The sequence below is a fragment of the Felis catus genome, chromosome E3 (assembly GCF_018350175.1).
Source record: "Felis catus isolate Fca126 chromosome E3, F.catus_Fca126_mat1.0, whole genome shotgun sequence".
NCBI lineage: Eukaryota > Metazoa > Chordata > Mammalia > Carnivora > Felidae > Felis > Felis catus.
The window spans coordinates 28,168,908-28,180,987 of NC_058383.1; the positions used below are offsets into that span (position 1 = coordinate 28,168,908).

At 55.9% G+C, this 12,080-nt stretch overlaps 1 protein-coding gene and 1 long non-coding RNA gene across 9 annotated transcripts in view; one reads left to right on the forward strand and one right to left on the reverse strand.

Moving 5' to 3' along the window:
• Positions 1–12,080, forward strand: part of ABCC6 (ATP binding cassette subfamily C member 6) — a 52,462-nt gene that overhangs the window by 19,629 nt on the left and 20,753 nt on the right. For all 4 annotated transcript variants that reach the window (XM_011290585.4, XM_045047777.1, XM_045047776.1 and 1 more), the window contains exons 10-17: positions 2,337–2,498; positions 3,976–4,068; positions 5,508–5,711; positions 6,946–7,092; positions 7,998–8,085; positions 8,472–8,547; positions 10,344–10,470; positions 10,656–10,832. In XM_011290585.4, the coding sequence (XP_011288887.3) occupies positions 2,337–2,498; positions 3,976–4,068; positions 5,508–5,711; positions 6,946–7,092; positions 7,998–8,085; positions 8,472–8,547; positions 10,344–10,470; positions 10,656–10,832 (1,074 nt within the window). The remainder of the gene's footprint in view (positions 1–2,336; positions 2,499–3,975; positions 4,069–5,507; positions 5,712–6,945; positions 7,093–7,997; positions 8,086–8,471; positions 8,548–10,343; positions 10,471–10,655; positions 10,833–12,080) is intronic.
• Positions 1,795–10,749, reverse strand: LOC109495268. 5 transcript variants are annotated; one of them, XR_006591117.1, is made up of 7 exons: positions 10,609–10,749; positions 10,224–10,437; positions 9,625–9,734; positions 5,856–5,983; positions 5,549–5,731; positions 4,719–4,838; positions 1,795–3,057 (listed from the first exon to the last, which is right to left on the reverse strand). It is a non-coding gene; the product is annotated as an uncharacterized LOC109495268 (long non-coding RNA). The 5 variants fall into 5 exon arrangements; XR_006591115.1 differs by having other exon boundaries at positions 5,856–6,467; XR_006591116.1 differs by adding an exon at positions 6,380–6,467 and having other exon boundaries at positions 9,625–10,437.

Genomic DNA, 12,080 nt, shown 5'->3' on the forward strand with positions numbered 1-12,080 from the left:
TTCATTACTTTACTACACTCTCACCTTCTTGGTTATTTCCATAAGACCTTGAGTGATCTGACCCTGGCACCTCTCCAACTCTATAACAACACACACCTGCTCTCTTGCTCAACCCACTCCGGCCACAAACATACCAGGCAACCTCCGACCTCAGGACCTTTGCGCTTGCTGTTGCCACTACCTGGACACCCTTTCCATTTCTTTTCATGTACTTTCCACTCATCCCCCATGAGGATAAAGGGCTAATCTTGGGGCTGTGTGGAAACCAGATGGAGGTAGACTATCAGCTACATCCCCAGGCAACGCTGCTTATGGTAAAAATGACGACCCATTGGTAAATTCATCTGGGCTGTCGGTGGAGCATGAGTACCTGATGGGAAGCCACAGCTTGGAGCTTCTTTTCCTGCTCTTGTCCCCTTGGGAGCCCTGGGAGTGGAGCTCACAAGACTATCTGCTGTAAGACTATCGGACTCTCTGGCTCCCGTGGGGTCTGGAGCCCCTGAGCCTGGGCCACCCAGTCCCCGTGAGTCCTCTGTCACGCCCGCGCTGTCCCCTGGGGGAGAACCGGGGCAAAGGGAACAGCCCCTGGACGGCTGTGTGGACGGCTCCCCTGACCGCGTGGCTGCTGTGTCTTAGACCCGTGTCTCTCCCCACGCAAGCTCCGGGTCAGTGTGGCCCGTCTGGTCTTGTGAATCCACGTGCCGAGCTGAGGCTTGAGGCCGTTGCTCTCCCATGCCCACCCTTAGGGGAGCCCTGCCCGTCTCCTCAGAGGTCAGCCCCCGGCTCCCCGCGCTGCTCTGCCTCCCCGTTAACCGTGTCTGCTTATTTTCCGGACCTGGTACGTAGACAGGGCTAGCCAATTTCTAGACGTAGGAAATGACTCGCCAAGAGCATCCCTTTCATGCCAGCTACCCAGTCCAGAGCCCACACTCCCGATCGCCCCCTGATGGGGCTCTCGACACTCTGGGCCCCCACACGCCTGCCCCAGTCACCCCAGGGCCAGGTGCTGGACGAGGGACAGCTCCTGTGCCCAGAGCCCACCAAAATTATTCAAGCTAGCCAACCCTGCTTACCCTCACCGACCCTTCCTCCCTGTGAACACCACAATTAAGGCCCCACAGTCCACCTTGCTAATAGGCAATAATAGTAATTATTATTATTGATGTTACTGAATAATATTATCTTAAAACATTGCTTCATAACACGCCTCATAACTGCCATTAAAGAAGGAACTATGTAAGTTGTGATTTAATTTTCCTCCCCAGTTCAAACTCTGCTGTGGGAGAGCAAGCCCCCTGCCTCTATCTTCTCGGTACTCAGGTCACTGTGAGGCCCAGACGAGGTACTCGGTAAACACTGGAAGATTCTTCTGGAGATTTTCTACTCAGTCCTTCCTGGCTCACTCATTTACCCCCTTACTTCTTCCCTCACACACTCAGCAGAGACGATGGCAAACAGAGCTTAGCATTCAACAGGCTGGAAGGGGTCCCCTGTGACCCCAGGGCCCACATCTGGGGCTGCCAGAGAACCAGGTCTGGTGTGTGAGGGGCACCATGTAGATGCCTTCAGGGAATTGATCTAACACCCTGTCTAGCTCCTGTCTCGCCTTGGTCATCCTAGATTCCAAGCTTGGCCTAGCCTTTTAGAAGGCCCTTCAACTTCGGGTAAGTTGGTCAACTTCTCTGTGCCTCAGTTTCCTTGGCTGTAAAGTGGGGTTAGCAATTCTGCACTTCGTTGATCCCAGTCTCACTTTTTTTTTTAACCCTTCTGAAATCAAGATGTATAGCATGTGTCTTAATTTAATCGCATTTACTTTTTTTGCCCTTAGTGACACAAAACCAGAGCGTTTCGTCCATAGCATTGTAGACTGAATGAGATATGGCAGCACCTAGTCCATCTGGTTGTGGGTTGGGCCCCATCACAGAAAACGGTGACCCTGTTCATTTAGCACAGTGCCTGGGGCATGGTTGGAATTCAGGAAACGATCCCCAGTATCATCATGAACCCAAGGGTTTTATATATTGTGCTACTGACTTACCACAACAGTGTTTTAGGGATGTCAGAGGATTTTTTTCTTTGGTCATCTCTCCAAATTCTCATGACGGCCCTGGGAGGTTGGCTCAGGAGATTCACTAGCCCACTTTACAGATGAGTGAACTGAGCCTAGATGGGGACGAGACTGGCCTCTGCCAGCAAGGGCAGACCAGCTTAGACCCCAGACCGGCCAGGCGGCTGTGCTCTTGCTCCGTCCGTGCTTTGGGCCTCCCTGCCCTCCTCCACCCCACTCGTCCCGTCCTTCCCTCGGGCTCAGGTCTCCATCCTCCCGCCCCGCCCAGGTCCTGGTCCTGTCCAGCGCCTCCAGAAAAGCCAGCATGGTGGGTGACGTGGTCAACCTGGTGTCCGTGGACGTGCAGCGGCTGACCGAGAGCGTCGTCTACCTTAACGGGCTGTGGCTGCCGATTATCTGGATCATCATCTGCTTCGTCTACCTCTGGCAGGTGTGCCACAGTTCACAGGCCCCCGGCAGGTGTATCAGCGGCATAGCGACAGTGAGCGAGCATAGAGTGGTCCCAAGTACCATCCAGTGGGTGTCGTCACGGTGACTGTAGATCTACGCCTACTGCCCCTACCCTATGGGACACGGGGCCAGCACCCTTTCTGACTGGCCGCCTTGTAGCCAGGGCCCAGCATGCAGTGGGCACATGTAGGAAGAGGGAGGGGGACGAAGGACTCCTGGGAAAATGCAGAGCCATTAAAGGGGCAGACCCCTGACCCCAGCAAATCTGCAGAAGACCCACCCATCACCCTCCTGGTCTTTTGGTGGACGGTCCCTAACATCAGAAGGTCACCCTGAAATCCTGGCCCGGCGGGGGGAGGGGGGACAGACATTGAAGTTGCCACAGTTAGCATCTGTAGCATTTTTCTCCAAATGATACTATTTTTGCCAGAGAAAGCTTAACCTTCCTTTCACCTTTCTTTGAGTATTTTCCCAATCCTGGCGGTGGGCTGGTTTGCCTTCCGGGCACTTCTCCACTTGGCCACTGGGTGGCGCGATTGCTGCATAAATGAAACACTGGCTTGTTCTGTGGTCAAGGAGATTACAAAATCGTGTTCTTAAAAGCTGAGAGGGGAAACTGAGGGCCACAGACTGAAGAGGGGTGGGGCTTGTCTAGAGACTGGGCCCAAATGATGCGGGAGGAATCTCAAACAGTCACAACCACTTAGAAATCATCTCCCCCACCCCCAGCTCCACATTTGCACCAAAGCAGGGGTGCCTCTGTGGCTCAGTTGGTTAAGCCTCTGCCTTCGGCTCAGGTCATGATCTTGCAGTTCTTGAGTTCGAGCCCCACATCGGGCTTTCTGCTGTCAGCCTGTCAGCACAGAGCCCACTTTGGATCCTCTGTCTCCCCTCTCTGCTTTTCCCCCGCTTGCACTCCCCCCCCCCACAAAAAAAAATGGGGAGGGGGGGAACCAAAGCCAAGAGGGAACATAACTGTCCCAAAGTCACAAAGCTGGTGGGGGTAGGGCTGTCAGACAAAATACAGGATGACTTACAGAGAAACCGAATAATTTCTTAGGGTAAGTATATCCCAAATATAGCATGGGACATACTTATACCAAAAAGCCATTTGCTGTTTCATCTGAAATTCGTACTTGCCGAGGCATCCTATATGTTTTTTGGCTAAATCCGGCAACCTTGTCAGGGGTGAAATGAAGACCTAGGATAACGACTGTATGACACGGGCACTTATTCTAGGTGACGGGCAATGCTGGATGTCCCTTTCACGGATGAGGACACTGCTGCTTAGGGAGGTTAGGTAGTTTGCATGAGTGTCCTCAGCAAGTGTCAGCTGGCTGCCCTCGCCAGCTTCCCTGGGATGCCCTGCCTGAGGACCCAGGTCTGACCAAATCCCTCGGTGTCTTCAGCCGGGCTCCTGGAGGCGTCTTGTGACCTCCCACCCTCTCTGTCTCCAGCTTCTAGGACCCTCTGCCCTCACTGCCATCGCCGTCTTCCTGAGCCTCCTCCCTCTGAATTTCTTCATCACCAAGAAGAGGAAACAGCATCAGGTCTGACATTTGGGAGAAGGGACACACTGGGCGGCAAGCTGGGTGGGGAGCCTGCAGGTCACGGGACTGTTGCTGGTGCAGGTACGGGGAGATGAGGAGGGGACGGAGGGCCTGGTGGCATGAGCCTTTCTGGTCACTCAGAGCCCTGCCTTCCTCCTGGTGCCCCCAGCCCTGTGGATGGCTGTCACACGCCTCCGGCGTCTGGGCCACAAGCCAACCATGGGTCAACTCGGACGCCTCTCTTGTTCTCACACACCGTCCCTCAGCAGATGCATCCAGAATGATGGCCCAGTCTCACCCTCACTGGGCACTCCTGCTCCTCCTGCCCTCGTCATCCCTCTCTGCTCAGAACCACAGTGGCTCGCATGTCCCCGAGAGCCGAGACCCTTGGTGGCCAGCCGTGATCTGCCTCACCTTCTGCCCCTCTGCCCTGGCTCACCCCACTCCCCCTCTGCCCTCCCCTGACCCTCAAGCTCCAACCCCACTCCCCCTCTGCCCTCCCCGACCCTCAAGCCCCACTCAGGGCCTTTGCTCCTATGGTGCTCTCTGCCTGGAACACCTTCACCCCCAGACATCCCTGCCCCCCCCCACCCCAACCCCTCACAGACCCCTGGTTACAGCAGCAACACGCCCCTCCCCTCCATATGCACCTGTTCGGCAACTTGGCCTGCCCGTTTGCCGGATGCACCTGGCTCCTCTCTCTCTTCGGACTGAAAGCTTCCCGGCAGCAGGGAATATGCACTGATGCAGTCTCAGCTTCTAGAACAGTGCTTGGCAATCAGGAGGAGGGAGGGAGGGAGGAAGAAAGGTCTCACATAGACTGTTTCTCCAGACTTCTGTTTGGCCTCCTCTAAGGCACTGTCCACACCTGCCCCTGTGACAATGCCCCTCCTTAGTGGGACACAGGGGCCCCCGACTCCTCTGCCTGACCCCCAAGTCCCAACGTGGTGCAGCCCACCTCCCTCCCGTAGCACCCCCCCCCCACCCTCTCTGACCACGCTGCCTGCCTCTGGGTCATGCTGTCCCCTCCGCCTTCCTTCGTCCACCTCACCTACCCATTTGCACACCCAGCACCTGCTCATCATAGCTCACGGTCACTCCCACCTCCAGGAAGCCTTCCCTGTGGCACCACACCCAGGCTGGTTCAGGGCTCCGCCTCTCCCACCTCCTCCCTGGTCTGTGGGAGCTTCCCATCATTTCTGGCCCACAATGAGGGCAGAAGCTGGGGGACAGGAGGGAGAAGGCACCTGTGGGGGTCCAGGGACAAGATGACAGTGACTTGGGCCAGGACTATGGGGACAGCGATTCTGAGAGGCAGACAGCCTGGGACCTGCTGTGGAATCAAGGGCATTTGCTGAAGGTGGGGTGTGATGGTTTGGGGGGAGGAGAATTCTAGATGTTTCCCTGACCTCTTCCCCTCTTCTTCCCTCTGGTACCAGGAGGAGCACATGAGGCAGAAAGATTCTCGGGCACGGCTCACCAGCTGCGTCATCAGGAACATGAAGATGGTCAAATCCCATGGCTGGGAGGGAGCCTTTCTAGAAAGAGTCCTGCACATCCGGGGCCAGGAGCTGGGTGCCTTGAGGACCTCCAGCCTCCTCTTCTCTGTGTCTCTGGTGTCCTTCCAAGTGTCCACATTTCTGGTGAGGTCACTCTGATCTCTCTGCAGAGCATGGACGGAGGGAGGGAATCCTGGGGAGGGGGTGAGGTAGGCAGAACTCCCCCCTCCGCGCCCCCCCAGATCCTGGAGCCTTTCTTTGCAGACCACGCTGTCCGTTCAAACATACCTTTCCTGGATCCTTCCCAGTCAGGGATCCTTGCTTTGTGCTGAGTTAGCTGATTCTGAAGCTGGTAGTGGCTAACAAGGTCTGTCATTCTCCCGTAGAAGGTTCCAGCGTCTGAACTGTTGCTGCTTCTGGCATGGGGGGAGGCAACAGGGGCAGGTTCTGCTCAGGTAGCACCCCCGGTCCACACTGATGCCGGCTGTCAGATGGCTGCAGGGGCCCCCCTTCCCCACATCCACACACACTGGGCACCGTCCTGTCCTCCAGTTTATTTCACAAACTGCTGCCAGACTAGCCTTCCTAAAGCACGGCCAGCCGTGACTTCAGTCCATGCGGGGTTGCAAACAAACCTACGGTAACTCACTGCTGCATAAATAAATAATCCAAACTCTTCATAAAATAGTCAAGGCTGGTGGCAGGTGGGCCTTAATCACTTATTTCCAGAAGGATTAGACAACCCCCCTCCCCGGGGACGATCTGGAGTTACAACACAGTCATCGCTGAGAAACACAAGTAGCATTGCTTACAGCCATGAGAGCTCCCCGGATAGGGTCACTGAGTCACCATCACACCGAGCGACCATCACGGTAGGCATCATGTAGAGTGGTCAGCACACTAAGGGACCATCATATCATCACCAAGTGGCACCTAGAACTGAACTACCCCCTCCTGACATCTAGAGCCACAAATGCCCCCAACCCCCAAGGTTCTCGAGCGCTGCTGATACGTGCAACTTCAGGGTCATCTCCAAGAATTTCTAGACTCACAAGTCCCACCCATGCCTAGAACCCCCCCAAACCCTACCCAGACCGCATGCTGCAGTGTCCCCAGAGGCCTGGAACCAAGAGTTTCTGGTCCTAGAACAGGGATCGCACACACACCTCCTTTCACTAATACGGTTGTATTTTTTCAGAGAAACACAGCTTTGTGAACCAGGAGTGAGAACTGGGGCAGGTAGCAGAATTTAGGGTGAGAACCAGACGGGCGGGAACATTCCAACGTGGCAAGGCTTGGCCAAACAGGCCCCTGGAGACGCCTGCTCAGGTTCCCGGGTTGTGCCCTCAGCTCACTGTCACTGCCCGTGTGTCCCCAGGTCGCACTGGCGGTGTTTGCTGTTCATTCGCTGGTGGCTGAGGAGAATGCCATGGATGCTGAGAAAGCTTTTGTGACTCTCGTGGTTCTCAATATCCTCAACAAGGCTCAGGGTTTCCTGCCCTTCTCCATCGACTCCGTGGTCCGGGTGAGGCGGTGGGGCGGGCAGGCCATCTGGGCAGAGACCCGCAGGGGTGTAGCAGGCAGTGCCCTGCCTCTGTGCATCCCCACACTGCCCACAGGACCGACAGGGGAGGGAGGGAGAGGCCGGGAGGGGCAGAGGATACAAGGAATGGGCAGCAATCACTGTTCTCTTATCATGTAAAGTGTTTTTATTTCCATTCTCTTCCCTGTCTCTGCTCACACTGTGCCACCTTGGTGTGGTAGAAATGAAAGCAAGTTGCCTCGCTGAGACATCTCTATTTAAATTTTTTTTTTTTTTTTGGTGTTTTAACTTATTCTTGAGACAGAGAAAAAGTGCATACTGGGGACGGGCAGAGGGAGAAAGGAAGACAGAGAATCCCAAGCAGGCTCTGCACTGTTAGCAGAGAGCCTGATGCGAGGCTTGAACTCACGAGCCACCAGATCACAACCTGAGCTGAAGCTGAACGCTTAACTGACTGAGCCACCCAGGCGCCCTGAGGTGTCCCTATTCAAATGCCGCCTCCTTCGTTCCCAGAGATGGTTTTAGGGCTGAGAGCAGAGAGGGTTCCCCTAGGTGGACAGAGTCTGGAACCATTTCCAATAATGGTCTGATGACCCCCTTAGAAAAGCCACCATCTCCTTCCGGGGTCTGATCTGCAGAATGGCAGCCCAAGTGTCCCTACTATGCTAATTAGGGGTGAGGAGACGGGAGGTCACCACCGTCATCGTCGTCACCACCTCCGTGTGCACAGTTTCCCGTGGCCTGGAAAGCCTTGTGTTAAAGCTTTGCAAATGCATCAGGCTTGGGAGACCGGAAGGTTTTCCATATCCCGAGGCACCAGGCACCTGAAGCCTGAGTTCGTTTTTTGCTCTTTGGGCACCAGTGACCTGAGGCTTTGGTTTCCCCAGGCCCGGGTGTCCTTGGACCGTCTGGCCGCCTTCCTCTGCCTGGAAGAAGTTGACCCTGGGGCTGTGGACTCAAGTCCCTCCAGACGCTGTGAGTGCGGAGTTCAGCAGGAGGGGGATGGGAGGGATAAGAGGACCGGTTCCCGCGGTCCATCGACCAAAAGCCAGGGTCCCAGCTGGGGCTGCTGGTGACAGGATGGCACGTGCAGATCAGGTCACCAGCCGTGCAATGTGGAAACGGGCACGGTGACACTTTCTGCCGGTCATTCAGTGGCTACCCGTGCCCACTGATGGCGCGTCAGTCTGGGTTACAGCAGCCAACCCTCTAACAGCCCAGGTCCTCGCCCTCGTGCGGGAAGTCTGGGGAGACAAACACGGTGACGTGTTCGTCGAGCTGGGAAATAAAGTCGGAGAGGTTACGGGCACCCTTGTGTGATGAGGTTCTCCAAGCACAGGTTGTCTGGGTTTGCCCTCCAGCTGCTGGGGACACGTGCATCAGCGTGCACAACGGCACCTTCGCCTGGTCCCGAGAAGGCACCCTCTGCCTGCGCAGGTACAGCATGGCTTCTCCGCAAACTGCCTTCCCGGGGTCGGGAGGACGATGCGAGAGCCGCCGCGGTGTCCCGTGTGAGAGACGATGCAGGCTTCCCGCGGGGTGGGGGGGGGGGGAGAGGGGCTGGAGGGCGGGCTCACCCACGCCGCTGTTGTCAGGGAGGTTGGGACCAGCCCTGGCAGCGAGTTTGGGGGAAGCAAGACTCCTGGGGATGGAGGAACGGTGAATCAGCCTCCCCGGTCGGGGAGGGAACACCTCCCTGGTCCCCGCTCCCCACACTGGCCAAGATGACACCAAGGGAGGCCTAGCGGACAGGCCCCCAAGACCCCGTCAGCCACATCTGCTTCTCTCTCTCCTCTGTTAGCTCCCAGGTCATTGCCACCTGCAGCCCCCACTTTCGGTGGGGTCTTTGTGGCAGAAAACCCCAGCCAGCCCCAAAACTCTGTAAGAAGGGAAAGAAAATATCCTGGGGGGTATTCATGTCGATTGCCATTCACTCCCCTCGTAGTATTTATTAAACGCTTGCTATGTGCCAGCCCCTGCTGTAGGCTCTGGGGACAGAGTGAAGGAAACGCGCAAGGGCCCTGCTTTCTTGGGGCCGACGTGATGGGGGCACACAAATGAGAAAGGGTAAGGGTGTGATGTCGAGGGAGGGGCATGTGTAGTGAGGTCATAATGAAGAGAAGGAATGAGCCTTGCGGGTGTCTGGAAGAAGAGCTTTCTAGTGGTAGGGACAGCAAGTACAAAGGTCCTGAGGCAGGAGTGTGCCTAGACCAAGGTTTCTCCACGTCAGCACTATTGACATTGAGGACTGCAGAATTCTTTGTCGTAGGGGCTGTGCTATGCATTGGAGGATGGTTAGCAAGACCCCCAGTATCTGCCCACTAGCTTCTAGCAGCAACCACCCACCAGGTGTGACAAATGACACTTGGGGAGGGGCACAGTGCCTCCTACTTGAGAACCACTGTCCTACTCTCTTTGAGAAGAAGCAGGAGGTCAGCGTGGCTGAGGCCGAGTGGCTAAGGGACAGAGCAGTGGGAGGTCGGACATACTTCGTGAATTGTCGGGATGCTTTACCTTTTATGCTGAGTGACATGGGAACCGCTGGAGGCTTCAGCGAGGAGGCATCATGATCCCACTTTTAACGGGTTTTAACGGGTCCTTCTGGCCACGGGGTGGAAGATGGGCTACAGCACATGAGCAGGGGTGGAGGGCAAGGGCAGAAGCAGGGAGAGTGGTGAAGAGCCTACTGTAATACCCTGGACAAGAGGCAAGGCTGGTTAGACCCTCCTGCCACAATAAACTGTGTGTGTGTGTGTGTGTGTGTGTGTGTGTGTGTGCATATGTGCAAGCAGGTGTGTGCACGCACGTGTGCACATGCAGGCATGAGCGTGTGTGCAGATGTGCACTAGAACGTGTGCGTGAATGTGTGTGCACTTGTGCATACACGTGAGTGTGCACGCACGCGTCTGTGGCTGCACATGTTTGTGGTACGTGTGGTATGCTAAGGGTGTGCGTTTGTATGACTGCAGGAGTGTGCGTGAGTGTGCAGTGTAATGCACGTGTGTGCTTGTGTGACGGCACGTGTGTGTGTGCATGTGCACGTGTGTGGGGCAAGGTGGCCGCTTAAATAGCCGGACAAGGACTGTGAGAGAGAAGGACAGCTCCACACTTACCCACAGTGACCTCTGCATGAGTCGCCAACAGGAAAGGCTGGCTCTGTCGGGGTTCACCAATTCCAGGCAGACTCAGGCTGGGCCCTGCCCAGGGACACATCTCCCCTCCTGTGTTGCCAGGATAAACCTCACTGTGCCCCAGGGTCATCTGCTGGCGGTTGTTGGTGCAGTGGGGGCAGGGAAGTCCTCTCTGCTCTCTGCCCTCCTTGGGGAGCTGTCAAAGGTGGAGGGATCGGTGACCATCAAGGTGAGGCTGCCCCCTGCCTGTCACAATGTCCCTCTCCCCGCCTCCCTCCCGGTCCCCCCCACTCCTTTCCCCTCCTCCCCTCTCCTGCTCACTCCTCTCTGCTCCTCCCCGCTCCCACTTCCCCCAAATCGCTCCTACCTCAATCCCTATTTGCCTTTTGATGGCCGAAGTGAGTTGTCTTTTAGGGTTCCGTGGCTTACGTGCCCCAGGAGGCCTGGGTCCAGAACACATCCGTGGTCGAGAATGTGTGCTTCAGGCAGGAGCTGGACCCGATGTGGCTGGAGAGGGTCCTGGAGGCCTGTGCCCTGTGGCCAGACGTGTGCAGCTTCCCTGCAGGGGTCCACACCAAAATTGGGGAGCAGGTGAGGGTCTCGGGGCCTTCTTGTGGCAGGAAGGCATCGGAGCTCTGGGCCATTTGTCTCCCTGGCATGTGGGCCGTGTGGTGGCAGGGACAAAGAGGACACAAGGAAGCAGCAAAGTGGGACAGACGAAGCGAGTTTAGTTCAGGGCCAAACCTGTAATAAATGCTCAATAAATAGTTGTTAACGAGTGAATGATTGAAAATAGAGACCGAGGCAGAGACCTGTGGCAGGGTTTGGAGGCGAGGGCTCTCAGCGACTAGGAGTGAGGAGACCTGGGCTCCTGTCCTGCCCTGCTTTTCTGGGTGACATTGGTCAAATAGCTTTTCCTTTCTGGGCTTCACCATAGGGTCTGGGGCAGAGATGTCCAAAAGACAGGATATATGCATCTGGAGCTACAGATTGGGCAGGGGTCAGCAAACGATGACCCACAGGTCAAGTCCAGTCCGTCACGTGTTTTTGTAAATGAGGTCTTATGGGAATACAGTGACGCCCGTTCATTTAATGGCGGTCCATGGCTGCTTTTGCATAACAGGAGCAGAGACCAGGGTTAACATAGTTACTGTCTGGCCCCTTACGGAAAAAGTTTGCTAGCCTCTGGATTAGGCAGTTGAGAGTGAAAAACTAGGAGCTGCCATTAAGGAAATGAGTGGGTTTCCAGAGAGAAGAGGAAAGGGCCCAGGACAGGGTCTGGAGGAGTCCCTGTGTGGCCTGAGCCATAAAGAGCGGCTGACAAGGAGTATCCAGGGAGGAGGATGGGTGTCCTGGAGGCCAAGGGAGGGTGTGTTCCAGAAAGAAGGAGTACTTGCTGCCCTCCCTCTGTGACCAGCTGTCACATCCTAAACCAGACATGTGCGCTCCCAAAACTTGCCCACCCCCATCCCCGGTGATGGGAGCTGCATCCCTCCAGAGCTCGGATCCCAAACCTTGGTATCATTCTTGGTTCTCCTCTCTTTCATACACCCATACATCTAATCCATCAGCAAATCCTGTTGAGTCCACCTTCAGAGAGGACCCAGAGTGTCCTGGCATCATCCACCATCAACTCCCCCCCTACGTGGCTGCCCTGCTTTCTTCTGTCGTCACGCCTGATAGCTTAAGCCCAGTGTGGTAGCCAAAGGGATTCTGTTCATGCCTAAGTCAGACCTCATCCTTTCTCTGCTTGGGAATCTTCCAAGGTCTTCCCATCTCTCTCAGAGTCAAAGCCAAAGTCCTGATAGTCTGCAACAAGTCTTCTCAAGGTTTGGCCCC